The 12,642-nt window shown below is 40.6% G+C and overlaps 1 protein-coding gene across 1 annotated transcript; it reads right to left on the bottom strand.

Moving 5' to 3' along the window:
* LOC139708424 (uncharacterized) lies at nucleotides 1-12,376 on the bottom strand. Its single transcript, XM_071620375.1, has 2 exons — nucleotides 12,223-12,376; nucleotides 1-464 (listed from the first exon to the last, which is right to left on the bottom strand). The coding sequence occupies exons 1-2, from the start codon at nucleotides 12,374-12,376 to the stop codon at nucleotides 1-3; spliced, it is 618 nt and encodes a 205-aa protein (XP_071476476.1).
* Between the last annotated feature and the right edge of the window lie 266 nt (nucleotides 12,377-12,642).

Here is a 12,642-nt window from a genome sequence, read left to right as displayed (position 1 = left end):
CTATCTAGTATCGGCCGCCGCCAGCTCTCGGGCAAACCTCAAAACTCCCTCCTTGTCGTGTCGGTGCTTCACAGAGTCAATCAAATATCTCTTTCGCCGATTGATCTTGTAAATTCTAATACGCTCTTCCTCGTCTTTGGGATTGGAGCACGGATTATCCCATCTCAGGCTCTCGTTAAGCGCCTCCGAAACGTCGTCTAAGTCATTATCAAGGTCCGAAGATTCTTGACTGTTGGCCGAAGCGCGCGAATTGCTTTTCGATGCGGCCCGACTGGACTTTGGAGCCTGTCGATGGCTGTCGAAAATGTCTACAATGCATTTCTGCAGAAACTCCTCGTGCGATCGGACCCCCGAACCGCTGCTGGTGTTACTCTTGCTTTTCCTGGCGTCCACCGACCCAGAGGAACAGGACTTAGCGGTAGACTGAGAAGAGTGGTTCTTGTCAGTTGATATCCGCTTGCGACCTGCACATGAACGTGGGAGAGAAAGAGATGAGGAATATTTGTATTTAATGTAGCATAGTTCCTATATTACCCCTTCGATAAACAACAACAAACTGTTTGTTACCAAACTTTAAAAAATATTAGATTGATTTTATTACGCTTACCAACAGACTTACAAAGACAATCTACGAGCTCGAGTAGCACTTGGGCGTTGTCGTCGTATTTTTATTCCTTGAATTAATTGATGTACTTTCATGTATGCACTCTACTACAATACAAAAGAAAACAATACAGTGAATGTTTAATACACTCTTTCCATGAGGCTCAGAGCGCTTACAAAACTAGAACTATCACTCAATGTGATTGATACCCCCACCTAACACTGATGGAGTCAGCTCAACCTGCAATTACTTTGTATGCTTTTTATAAAAAAAAAAAAATAGAAATCGCATAATTTTCGTTCAAAATATGCTGTTACCATGGCAACACATTTATTGACAAGGACGGAAGATGAATTTTGCACATCTAGGCAATACAGTGGTCACAGGTGCCAAATTTGAAGCCAAATGCTCAAAAACTGAAAGAGTTAGCTGAACCAATTTTTTTAAATGATTTTCACAAAAAAAAATTGTACTGTTACCATGGCAACACATTGTTCAACAATGATGAAATCTTCACACTATAACAGCAGAAGACAATGATACCAAAATCATTAAATTTGGTTTTGTACTTTTTATTCTACGCCAATTTCTGGAAATGCAATCATTTTCAAATTTCGTCGGATTTTTGCGACGTATGAGACGATAATTTGGGTGCGACACGCGTTCCATAACGGTGAACTGTGGAAACTCGTTGATCCATGTCAGCAAAAGATTCAGCTTTCACATTGGGCGCGCGCACACACAGACAGACAGACAGACAGACACAGACACAGACACAGACACAAACAGACAGACAGACAGACAGACACACACACACACACACACACACACACACTGTTTTTTCCTGGCCCGCGCCAAATGTGAAAGCTGTATCTTTTGTTGACATGGATCACCGAGCTTACACAATATTCGCCGTATGGATCGCGTGTCGCGCCAAAATTATTATCTCATAAGAAGTAAAAATCCAGCGAAATTTGAAAATGAATACATTTACCAGGGACGGATCCAGGAATTCTATAAAGGGGGGGGGGGGGGGTGGGGGCGTAACTATTTTTTTTTTTTGGTGCCACTTCCGGGTTTCATTTCATTTTTTTTCTTTTTATTTCCTTTGTTTTTAACGATAAATAAAGGGGGGGGGGGCGTGCGCCTCTTGCGCCCCCCTCTGGATCCGCCACTGTTTACAGAAATTGGCGTAGAATAAAAAGTACTGAACCAAATTTTATGATTTTGGTAATCATTGTCTTCTGCGGAAGATGCTCTTTCTAATGACGTCAAAAAATATATTACTTTAAGAACGCAAGGAACCGAAAATACACCGTTCCGCTTTTTTGGGGGACACCCGGTTTATAGCGCCATTAGCCGGAATAAGTAAATTGAAATCGTCATGGCAGCTCACGATGTGTTTGAGCCGAGTATACGCACACAAACAAACGCAACAAAAACAGCATAATACATTTGGGATAAACACACGCACACACCAAACGCACAGAGCACCAAAGCACCATCACAGTTATTTTCCCTATAAGGTTAAAAATTGCATTATTGACGCACAATTTTCCTCTGACTTCGTTCCCGCTTCGGTCAACTTCGTACAGCTTGTGGGACTAGTCGCCCCGCCCAGGTCCTGTGAAGTGCTCACTAGGAAGTCGTTGTCGATGCTGGGCAAGCGGAGAGGCCCTCGACTGCCCGACCTCGGCATCGTTGTTGGCTGAGAAACTTTGTTCAAGCCCATCAATTAGGCCAATGATGTCTACCACACTATCTCAAACATCTACCTATAGCTGGTATAGCAATTTCAGGAAGCACGCGACATCCTGTACCTCAGTGTTTGACAAGCAATGCAGCGATCAGTGTTCATATTCCATCGATCTATACCTACTACACTCCAAAAATGAAATGAGGCTATCTAAGCGCCCCTAACAGTCCGTCAAATGATTTTGACGCACAATACACCGTAATTCACAGATCTGCATCTTCTTTTTCAAGGGACGGTAACTAAGGATAGCTCATCATCTATCCGTGATGGCATATGGAGATGTCCTACTGCACTGCCTTGGATACCACGATGATAACATTCATATCGCGGCTCCTTGAAGTGTTATCACGGGACAATTGATTGCACACCATTACTTACAAACAATATTACATTGCGATGGAAATTCTGTTTCTCTATGTAGTTCCCACTTCGTAAGTTGCCAAAATGTATCAAACGTTGGATCTGTTGAATCAAAACTGTCCTTACTTCGACAAAAAGAAGAAATCATGGGTGACACACAAACGGAGAGTCATCAAGTCGTTATCCGTGTGAGGGATCACTGGGAGAGGTCGATAGGATCTGAATGGGACACCAAGCGGCGTGAATAGCGTCACATTGGATAACAATCCCTCTTTGTACCACGCCTTTTAATGTGACTGGAAGCTGAATAATTAATAGATCTCCGGATTCCCTGTCAATATTTCTTAGATCGGCCCGACTTGGTTACTGCCGCCGAACAATGAGTATCCTCACAGCACTTAGTATTGTTACTCGCTTGAGGTGAGAGATTTGTTTCAATGTCATGTGGCTTACATCGATCTTCGCGGTGTACGTCGTCTAAGGATCCAAACCTGGCGCCACTTCGGTCACATCAGGTGACTTCGTGTTCCCCACTCGGATCGGGGCACGATCCACCGCACCCCTGCCAGCTGGGAGACAGCCGTCATGTTTCCCCTATAACTTTACTCGACTGGAATACATTTCTGTCTTATCTTACTGATTTAAAAAATAGTTTGCACGGCTTTTTGTCATTTTAGTGACTCCTTTTGGAGACAGTCGTCTGAGCCGATGTTTGTGTCTTTCACTGAATTAAAGCACCTTGCGGTTTTTCTTAGCGCAGTTTCACCGCAGCTATTGCTCGCGTATTGACAGTGCTTGACAACTGACCTCTATCAAACACTGAGCCAAAAGTCATCTGAATGATTTCAAAAGCCTGACATGAGTCCATTTGATAGTTTGTGAATTTAGATCGATTCAAAGCAACACGTCCCTGGCATTATGCCGGTAATTGTCTTTAACATCGAAGTGATCAGCCATTCCAACAGATATACGTAGGCATCACTTTCTCTCTCAGTGGATGGATATCTCCAGGGTTTTAAAGGATCTGACGCGGTGGTTCGGATCTCACACGCTTTTTTCTAGATCTCATCAAGTAGTCAGATTCGTTCGCATGCGACAATATCTGCTCCGGTTGTCTGGTAGTATAGCAAGAAGGCGGTGTAAGCACACTACACAAGCGAGCATCATGTAGATATCCCCTGTCAGAACTGCCTGTCAAGAAGAAGGAATTCCTGGTACAGTATGTACCACACAGACACCGATTCCCATGGTACCCCGGATGGGTCGGCAGAATAGACAGGTCTATGAGAGCCTAAACTGGCGTACTTGATAAAACTTCCACAGAAAATCCAATGCAATCATGACACCGTTCAACGAAGGAAGTGGCCTTAAATATCATCATAGTCCAAGCAGAGTTTAACAGCGCTACCTCCTCATAAGCAATGTCTCTTCCAGAGTAGTTTAATGATCTCCCGGCGCTACTTTTCGCGAAGGAGAATGCGACGATACCCATCGACGACTTTGGCGAATACAACCGGACACTAATGAGCGTTGCAACACACCTGGCAGCGATTTAATACTGTTAGAACCTCGCTAATCAAAACCTCCGCAAAAAGGTGGGCACATCAAAGGAGATGTCACTTCTCAAGAGCCCGCGTCTGTAATGAAGCCCTTCCATCAATAGCTTTCATTATTTTACCATTCCTTTGTCCACAACATTACGTAAGTTATATCTGTGCTCTAAGGCAAACTCAGCCCGGACAAGGGTCGGGGTTTATGGCATTGTGATAAGCCGATGTCGGCCAACAAAGGCCTAGCATTGAAAAAACCTTCGAGCTTCTGACAGAATATCAGCTCGTCTGAGAGTGACAACGAGTGAGGTGACCAGACAATTGTCGGGACCAAAGGAACGAGAGCTAACCTCCTTGGCGGATCGATTGACAAAACAGGCTTAGGAATATCGCTCGATATCATTCAAAAGCACCCAGCATATACAGCATTATTCATTTTGACATGACTTCAGGGTAGGACATTCATAACATATCACGGTCCATACAATATACCCGTCTCATTTGTTTGTTCTTCTATGATAACAACAGTGAGAGCAAAGGATGTTGAGTGTGACAGACTCAGCAACATTCAAGGCAACAACTGAATAGCCTTTGGACAATACAGATTGTAGGTCTAGTTGAGCGTTCCTCGGGTGATGTTGTTCACATTATTTTTACACTAAAGATGATAATCTGCAAAGGGCAAATGACGGATACTCCTACTTTGCGGTCCATGGGCAGTTATTTTGGTCAATACATTAAAGCGCCCCGGCTACTATTCATGGATATGCTTTATCTCAATTCTGTCACTTCAACTTTTTAAAAGTTTTTCGAAATACACGCTTTTTCCAAGTCCAGAACACTTACACTGCAGCTTACAATATAGCTACAATAGTTGAATTAAACAATGATACGCTCCAATTTGTCAATGTTTCATCACCTTGAAAAGCATAGCGAGAGAAAGCTTTAATTCGTCACACGAGTTAAAAAAAGACCCGGGAGTCTCGCGCTCACCTCAGAATCACAAGTTTACCTTCCACGCATTATTCCAGACCATATGCTTATATACCTATGAGAACATAGCGAACTTAAGAAGGGGGGGGGGGGGGGGGCTCTCAGGACCCCAGGGGGCATGGTGTCCATTTGTGTATTTATCACACTGATGAAAAATACTTTCCAAGGACGTTGAAAAACTGATCATGCATTTTCATTTTTAAAAGCAAATCAAAATGTCCAAACCTAGCCATAATTAGGTCCCAGCTCTATGGGGCCACGCTAACTGCATGGATACACCATAAATAACCTTGAAACTACATTCACTAATGTAGATAAAAACGAAACGAAACAAAACGTAACACACTCAAACACGCACGCATACGAATAACATGACATAACACACTCGCACACATGCACAGACGCACTGACATGAAAAAACAAAACAAAACAAAACAAGAAAACCTCACAACAAAATATAACACGATTTTCTGAGGTTTTCACCCAAATATTCCGGTCGAGGCTGCGGAGGTGCCAACGACCCAACGAGCGCCACCCCTAACTCCTCCCCCTTACTGATATACAGTATACAATATATCCCCAAAAATATTACAATCAGATTTTCGCTTGATAACTTTCAACATGAATAAACTGTCCACATGCTATTTCATGGTCTTAAAGTATAACATCATAGCTATATTTTGCAGAAACCCCATTCAATTTGGTTAAGCGGTGACAGAGAAATCTGAATCATTGTAAAGCATGTCATGGGTCTGATTCTTCTGAGCTTAGCACTTGGACGCTTTTGGAACTGCATAATGCGTGAACACAACTGACAGAACTTGGAGGGAAGGGATCCCTGACATGCTCTACAAAAATCCTCATTTCTCTTTGACCACAGACGCAAATCGGATGGGGTTTTCTGCAAGATGTGGGTAATAAGCTATAGCTTCATACCCTGAAATTGTATTTGGATTGATTCCCTATTTTTAAAGTTATCATTGTGAAGAGTCCTGTTGTAATTTTTTTTTGACATACGGTAGTTGTACGTTTCGAAGCCTTGCGTACTTCCGATACATGTAGGCCTACTCGTCTATAGATTTTATGGGATGTTTTCACTGATCGTCTCGCCTCCCGACTTAGCTAAAGATCAGTGAATGCTGTATATTCTGTTGTTGGTCGCGAGATGGCGCTCTTCACTTACTACTGACTTACCAGAATCGAGCGTGCAAAGTGTGCTGGCTATCATTCACTTGATTTAAATTACAGTGTACATATATTTGATAATAGAATAGCCAAGCCCAAAATTATGAAAATTTTGATGGCAAGGAGTACACCTGTAGACTTTTGGTTCATCGAGACCTAGACAGCCAGTTCCTCCAGGACAGTAAATTAGATCGCTTAAGTTTGTAACCTCTCATTGTATGATAATGTCCTGCAGACTTTGCTCAAACTCTTTCTTAATCTTATCTTATCTTCTTTTTTTTTCTGATTCAACTTCAAACAGCTTTCTCTTTCACACAATTTTTCCTTCTGACCTATGATCTTTGTTTGACTAAGTCACGATGACATTAGATATATTGTTAATAACATCTGACTTCCTGAATTGTCCTTGACTGCTGCAGACATGTATTGTAGTTGATCTCTTTCATTACATTTACTATACAGAACACAGGAATGTCGATTCTTTTACATCATTTCAGTGAGAAAATGACATCCCCTAAGAAACAGCCTTTGGGCTGTTATGCATAGTAAAAAATGTATATGCAGGATCACTAACTAAAGCAAGAGAGGATCACTAATTTCAAATCACGCATGTATTTGTGCAATGTCAGGCTGATTCATAACACTCGGCAATCAAGACACAAAATGAATAAAACATCAACTTGGCAAAAAAAGCTCAAAACAGTGAACAGTCACTTGGTATCACCCATTCTCTAACGACTCCATATTGTTAGTCAGTATACGGTAGATCAAACATGTTTACACAGTTGTGTAGAACAGTGTAGACAGTCTGTCAGACAGTCTGATACTATCAACATGGTTCTGCACCTTGTACAAAAATATATTCCATTATTTCTTTTATGAATTTTCCATAACTTTTCCATGTAAAATTTGAAGAAAAATAAAAGGACAATTTTCAGACAGTAACTTCATGGAATCCCCAAGTGGTTAGTGTTAAATAAATGAAAATTACTATTAGATAAGTAGTGTCCATGTACGAGTGACAGTGTGTATAACATACCAACTCAAGACTGTCTGTAGTGAACAAGTTACTCAGATTTTATTCTAGGAAATGTTTCCCGAAAACAAAAGTAAATTGAAAAAAAAAACACTAAAAAGGCAAATCAAATGATATAAAAATGTATACATTTCCATGACTTTTCTATGCTATAATAAGAATAATCATAAGTTTTGCTAGTTTTTATATAGCGCATTTCACACTTGTTAAATATCTCAATGTGCTTTACAGACCATTATTAAAGAATACTGATCTATAATTCTGCATTTTCCGTGATTTTTCCAGGCTTGGCAAAAACATTTTCAAAATTCCATGACTTTTCCAGGTTTTCCATGACTGCAGAAACCCTGTATCAAGATGCACTGGTTCAGAGAGGGCAAAGCATATGACTGTTCAAAGTGAAGGAAAGGTTTTATGAAGTTCAAGGACACATAAAAATTGTGTTATGGCATGTAACAGATCAATGCCAGTAAAATCTGCAATCAGTACTGAGAATATAGATACAGATGAACAGCAGGTTGATGTTTTCAGATTTAAAATGTTGGCACAGGCACACCATCATAACAAATAACTTGAATGTAAATTACTGCAGCAGCACTGAAGTGAAATCATGAAGAGAAATTCATTTGTCAATGAGAAAAAGAATGTGTGCTGGAGAAGTACTCTACAACTATACACAAAACTCAGGGGTGCAGAACAATGCGGGGGTTGGGGTTGGTGTATCCTCCCCCACACTTTTTTTAGCCTGTTAAGAAAAAAAAATAGGGGAAAAAAATCACATTCTGCAGCCCATGAAACTTATAGACATTTGTCAAACACACACACACACACACACCCTCACACACGCACACCCTCACACACACACACACACGCACACACACACACACACACACACACACACACACACACACACAAACTTGATGTCAAAGATTCAGTTCTACAAAACAGAAACAAAACAAAAAATTAATAAGCAAGTGGAGTCTCTCAAAAGCTGGGATAACACACAGTTCTAGCCCTAAACATACATTTGTACAATCATATAGGTTCTACATCTACAAGCTTGTATAGTATGCCATTTTCTTTAAAGGGACTGTACAGTATTGGTTGAGGTGGGGATTCAGGTTTATAACATTCCTACAATGTAAGTGAGATAATGAGAAGCCTCTTATGAAATATGAAAGAACATGTAATTTTAAGAAGGATTCAATGTTTATTTGATGAAAATTGGTTTTCAAATGGCTGAGATATCCAAAAAAGTGATAATGATAAAAGGCGACAGGCCATCCCTTTTATTAGGATCTCTTTGTTTCACCTTGTTTTTGGATATCTCAGCCATTTGAAAACCGATTTTCATTGAAATAAACTTTTGATACCCCTTAGAATTGCATGCTCTTCGACATCTCATAGACAGAGCTACCAAGTCTCATGCATTCTGTGTGAGACTCACGCATTTAGGGTCCATCTCACAATCTCATGCATGACACCCATTTTTCTCACGCATCGGGACCGTAGCACAAAGGATTAAAGTAATAGTTGCAATGGAAGGTATATTTTCCTTTTGTCTTTCAAAATAAGTAAAAAATAGTTACCTAAGTAGGCCTAGATGCACTAGATCGCACCATTAAGAGCTAAAAATTGAAAGTGCTCCCTACCGTGGGAGGGGGGAACCCGCCCTCCCCTTGCTCGCGGGCATGAGCGTGCACCGAGATGCTGAGTCAGGAAAATTAAATCTCACTCATAAAAATCTTTTGAACTTGGAATCTATCCATAAAGTGGTTTCTGAATATCTCGCAAAACGTTAAAAGCTAAATCCTCACCTCAACCAGAACTGAACAGTCCCTTTAATTTCTAGCGAGCATGCTAGTACATGTACAATGTAGGAGATATGAATTTTAGTGTTAAATAGAACAACTGGTATTAGCCCTAGAACAGACCTGTCTAGACTACCTAGGAGAAAACAGTACATTGTACTACAGTAATAGCCAGTACAGTCATACGATTGTCGGCTATAGTTGTATGATTCAATGAGATCTCTACATGAGAGCATTTACCAGAGGTGAACATGTGAGTTAGTAGACCTCTATTCCTGGAACGCTGCTTACTGGCTAGACAGAAAAATCTGTCTGTCCGAAGGAGTTTTGTTTTTAAATCATTTTTTAAATACTTTTACGGCTCTCCTCCAGAGGGGATTCTGTGAAGCCAGACACAGTCTCCGCAGAACATATCCCCAATGACAAGATACAGACTGATCAGGGGGGTGTTTCATCATCGTTTGTCAGCGCTGACAACTTGAATCACCATAGCAACAGTCAGTGACCAGAGCATCTCAGCCAATCAAAACCAAGGATTTTGCTGAAATTGTCAGCGCTGACAGTTGTCAGCGCTGACAAACGTTGATGAAACACCCCCCTGTAGGTCAGTTAACAGTCCCGATACTACAGGTCTAGAACTACCGTAAAACGGGGTGAAAAGGGACGGCGAGGTGAATAGGGACAAAACCGAGAAAAGTTTTTTGAATGTGCATGTTTCAAATTTGCTTGAACTTTTTTTCTTATTTTTATCATAGGATGGAAGGACCATCCAACAGTGTCCAGAAAGTGGTCCTCCTGATGTGAAGATTTTTTTAAAGGGTACTGGAGGTCCAAATAAAAAGTTTTCAAAAAATCACAAAAAAATCAGGGTGGTCAAAACTTTTCTGCTCCTGTGGCCATTGAGTAATGAAATCTGCTAAAAAAGGTTCATGAATCTAGCCTATTAGGTCCTACAACATACCTTTAAATTTGAAATGATTATTTCAACAAGAATTTGTGACAGCACATTTTTTCTTCTCTTGGGCAAAAAATCAATTAGACTGGGGTGAATAGGGACACCATGATATCGTTTGATTGGCCCTTTAAATTTTCTGTATGATTAACTATTATAATGTCATAAATTGCTCTGAAATGTTTGTTATGTCCAGCTATTTCCAAAAGTGTGAATTTTTATTCTAAATCTCTCGACAAGAGAGCAATAAGATCTTTGGATATGTGGCTTCACTTTTGCATACATAGATGAGAGTGAACTTCGCTGTCTTAACCCTATCTTGGGGAGGAAGGGTCTGGGAACCCTGGCCCCACCCACCCCCTTGGGAATTTTTTTCACTGCCTAAGACAGGCTAGGACTCTTCCACTTGTATTTCATGACCCTTTTCTCTGTCTTCTGCATGTTTTAATGCCAACAACACATCTGTTTGGGTCAGACCCATACTATAGGTGCCAGCTTATAATTGCTGTAAGAACTCCCAAAATATTCCCGACTTCATAAGAGTCAAGTTACACTGAATTTACAGTGTATGAATAAGATTGTACATCATGATTTGCCACTTGAATAAGAAATGGGTTAATATTTGAGTGTAATTCATTGGATTAGTAAAGTTTTGACTTACTTTTCAATCTTAACCTTTGACCTGATGGGTCACATTTTTTTATATCAGCTCATTTTGTTGGGCTGTTGAAATTTTTGTTAAAGATTGATTTAACATTGGAATAGATTGCTCTTAAATGTTTGTATATCATTTTTAAACTCTGTAGTTGTTCTCTTAATCCAATTCATTTGATGGATTGAAAAAAAAAATGCCTCCAAACAGCTTTTTTTGGATCAAAATTAGTGTTGTCCCTGTTGACCCCAAATTTGGGGTCAAAAGGGACAGCATCATTTTATCAAAAAACATACTTTTCCCCAAAATATTTATTTTCTTTCACAATACCAAATTAAAGGTATTTTAGATGGACATAAAATCCCCACATAAGATTGAGTCTCTGGGCTGCATGAAAAAAAATACAATCATTAGAACTTTAAATTTGTCCCTATTCACCCCGTTTTACGGTACACATACAAAAAATTTGTACTACCGTAACAAGATTAAGAGGAGAGTTTTTCTATAGAATTAAGCTCTGATAATTTTACTTTTGATTATGCGTCTAGTTTTAGATTAACCCCGAGGTGCGAGGTAGTGGCTTAACATTCCAGCCACTGTCACCTGTAGTGGGTAATTAAAACTGCATCCAACCTGAATGTGAAGTGTTTCGACAATTCATCAAATTTGAACTGTATTACTCTGATGAAGGAATTCTCAGGCCGAGACCCCAAATCAGAAAGTGAAAAAAAAGGAATTTCCCCCAAATCTCTGATCATCCAAACAAGCAATTTGTCCAAACTTTCGAGATTTTCCCACAACCACATGCATGACAGGCACGTCACACCACCCTCTCTAACGTTAGACCCACTAATATCAATAAGGCTCTAATATGCATAGTCTTAACCGCAGCAGCGCCCCGCGTCGGGGTTATGGTAAATTACTCTCTGCATGTGTTGAAATCTTCACTGAATCTGAAGTAGGGTGTCTATGCACCAGAGTGCACCATTTAAATTGTAAAATTGTCAAAGCTCCCTCCAGTGGAAAGGGGGGGGGGGAGGGTAAGGGGAGAGATACTTCCCTTCACACGATCCCCCCCCCCATGACCACCGTCGCTTCGATCCCTCTTTCTCATAATACTAACGCTAAGTAACAGTCAGTGACGGTACTGTATCTCACTCCAGCCCTCACTCGAGATTGGCAGCCCTGAACAGATGACAATATGAACGAACCATGAAATTTTTGCTGTAAATAGCTACATGTAAATAGCTTGATAATTAGACTCTATTTCACTTGACGTTTGACTAACGAGACTAAGGAATGACTTTAGAGTAAACTTCTCACCAGTCTCCAACGCACTGTCCGAATTTGTTTCGTCGGGACTCGATTTTCCACGTTTTCGTTCTTTGTATTTGCTTTTCTTCTTCTTTTTGTTAGATTTCTTAGCTTTTTCGCTGTGTCCAGATGATCTTCGGCTCGGCGGTGGTTTCTCATCCATATTGGGCGCTACATATTGTAACACGGAACAAAATTCACGACTGCTTTATTGATAGTAACGTATGATCACGAAGCGGGCGAAGGCAAAACGATCGTCTTTTCGTGCGATCACCGAATGGAAAAATGGAAGAACTTCAAACTTCTCCACTGCGAAAACTTACACGCGTGGGACTACGATGGATGATTGCCTACACGGTTACGACGTACGCTAGTCGTGACCTTTGACCGTTGCTCGGCGATCATAACAGAATTTCGTAGAGGGCGCCA

The sequence above is a fragment of the Diadema antillarum genome, unplaced genomic scaffold (assembly GCF_040938485.1).
Source record: "Diadema antillarum isolate AM-2024a unplaced genomic scaffold, OU_Dant_1.0 seq00001334_RagTag, whole genome shotgun sequence".
Taxonomy (NCBI): domain Eukaryota; kingdom Metazoa; phylum Echinodermata; class Echinoidea; order Diadematoida; family Diadematidae; genus Diadema; species Diadema antillarum.
Note: the sequence above shows the minus strand (reverse complement) of the source record. Positions and strands in the feature narration are given on the sequence as shown.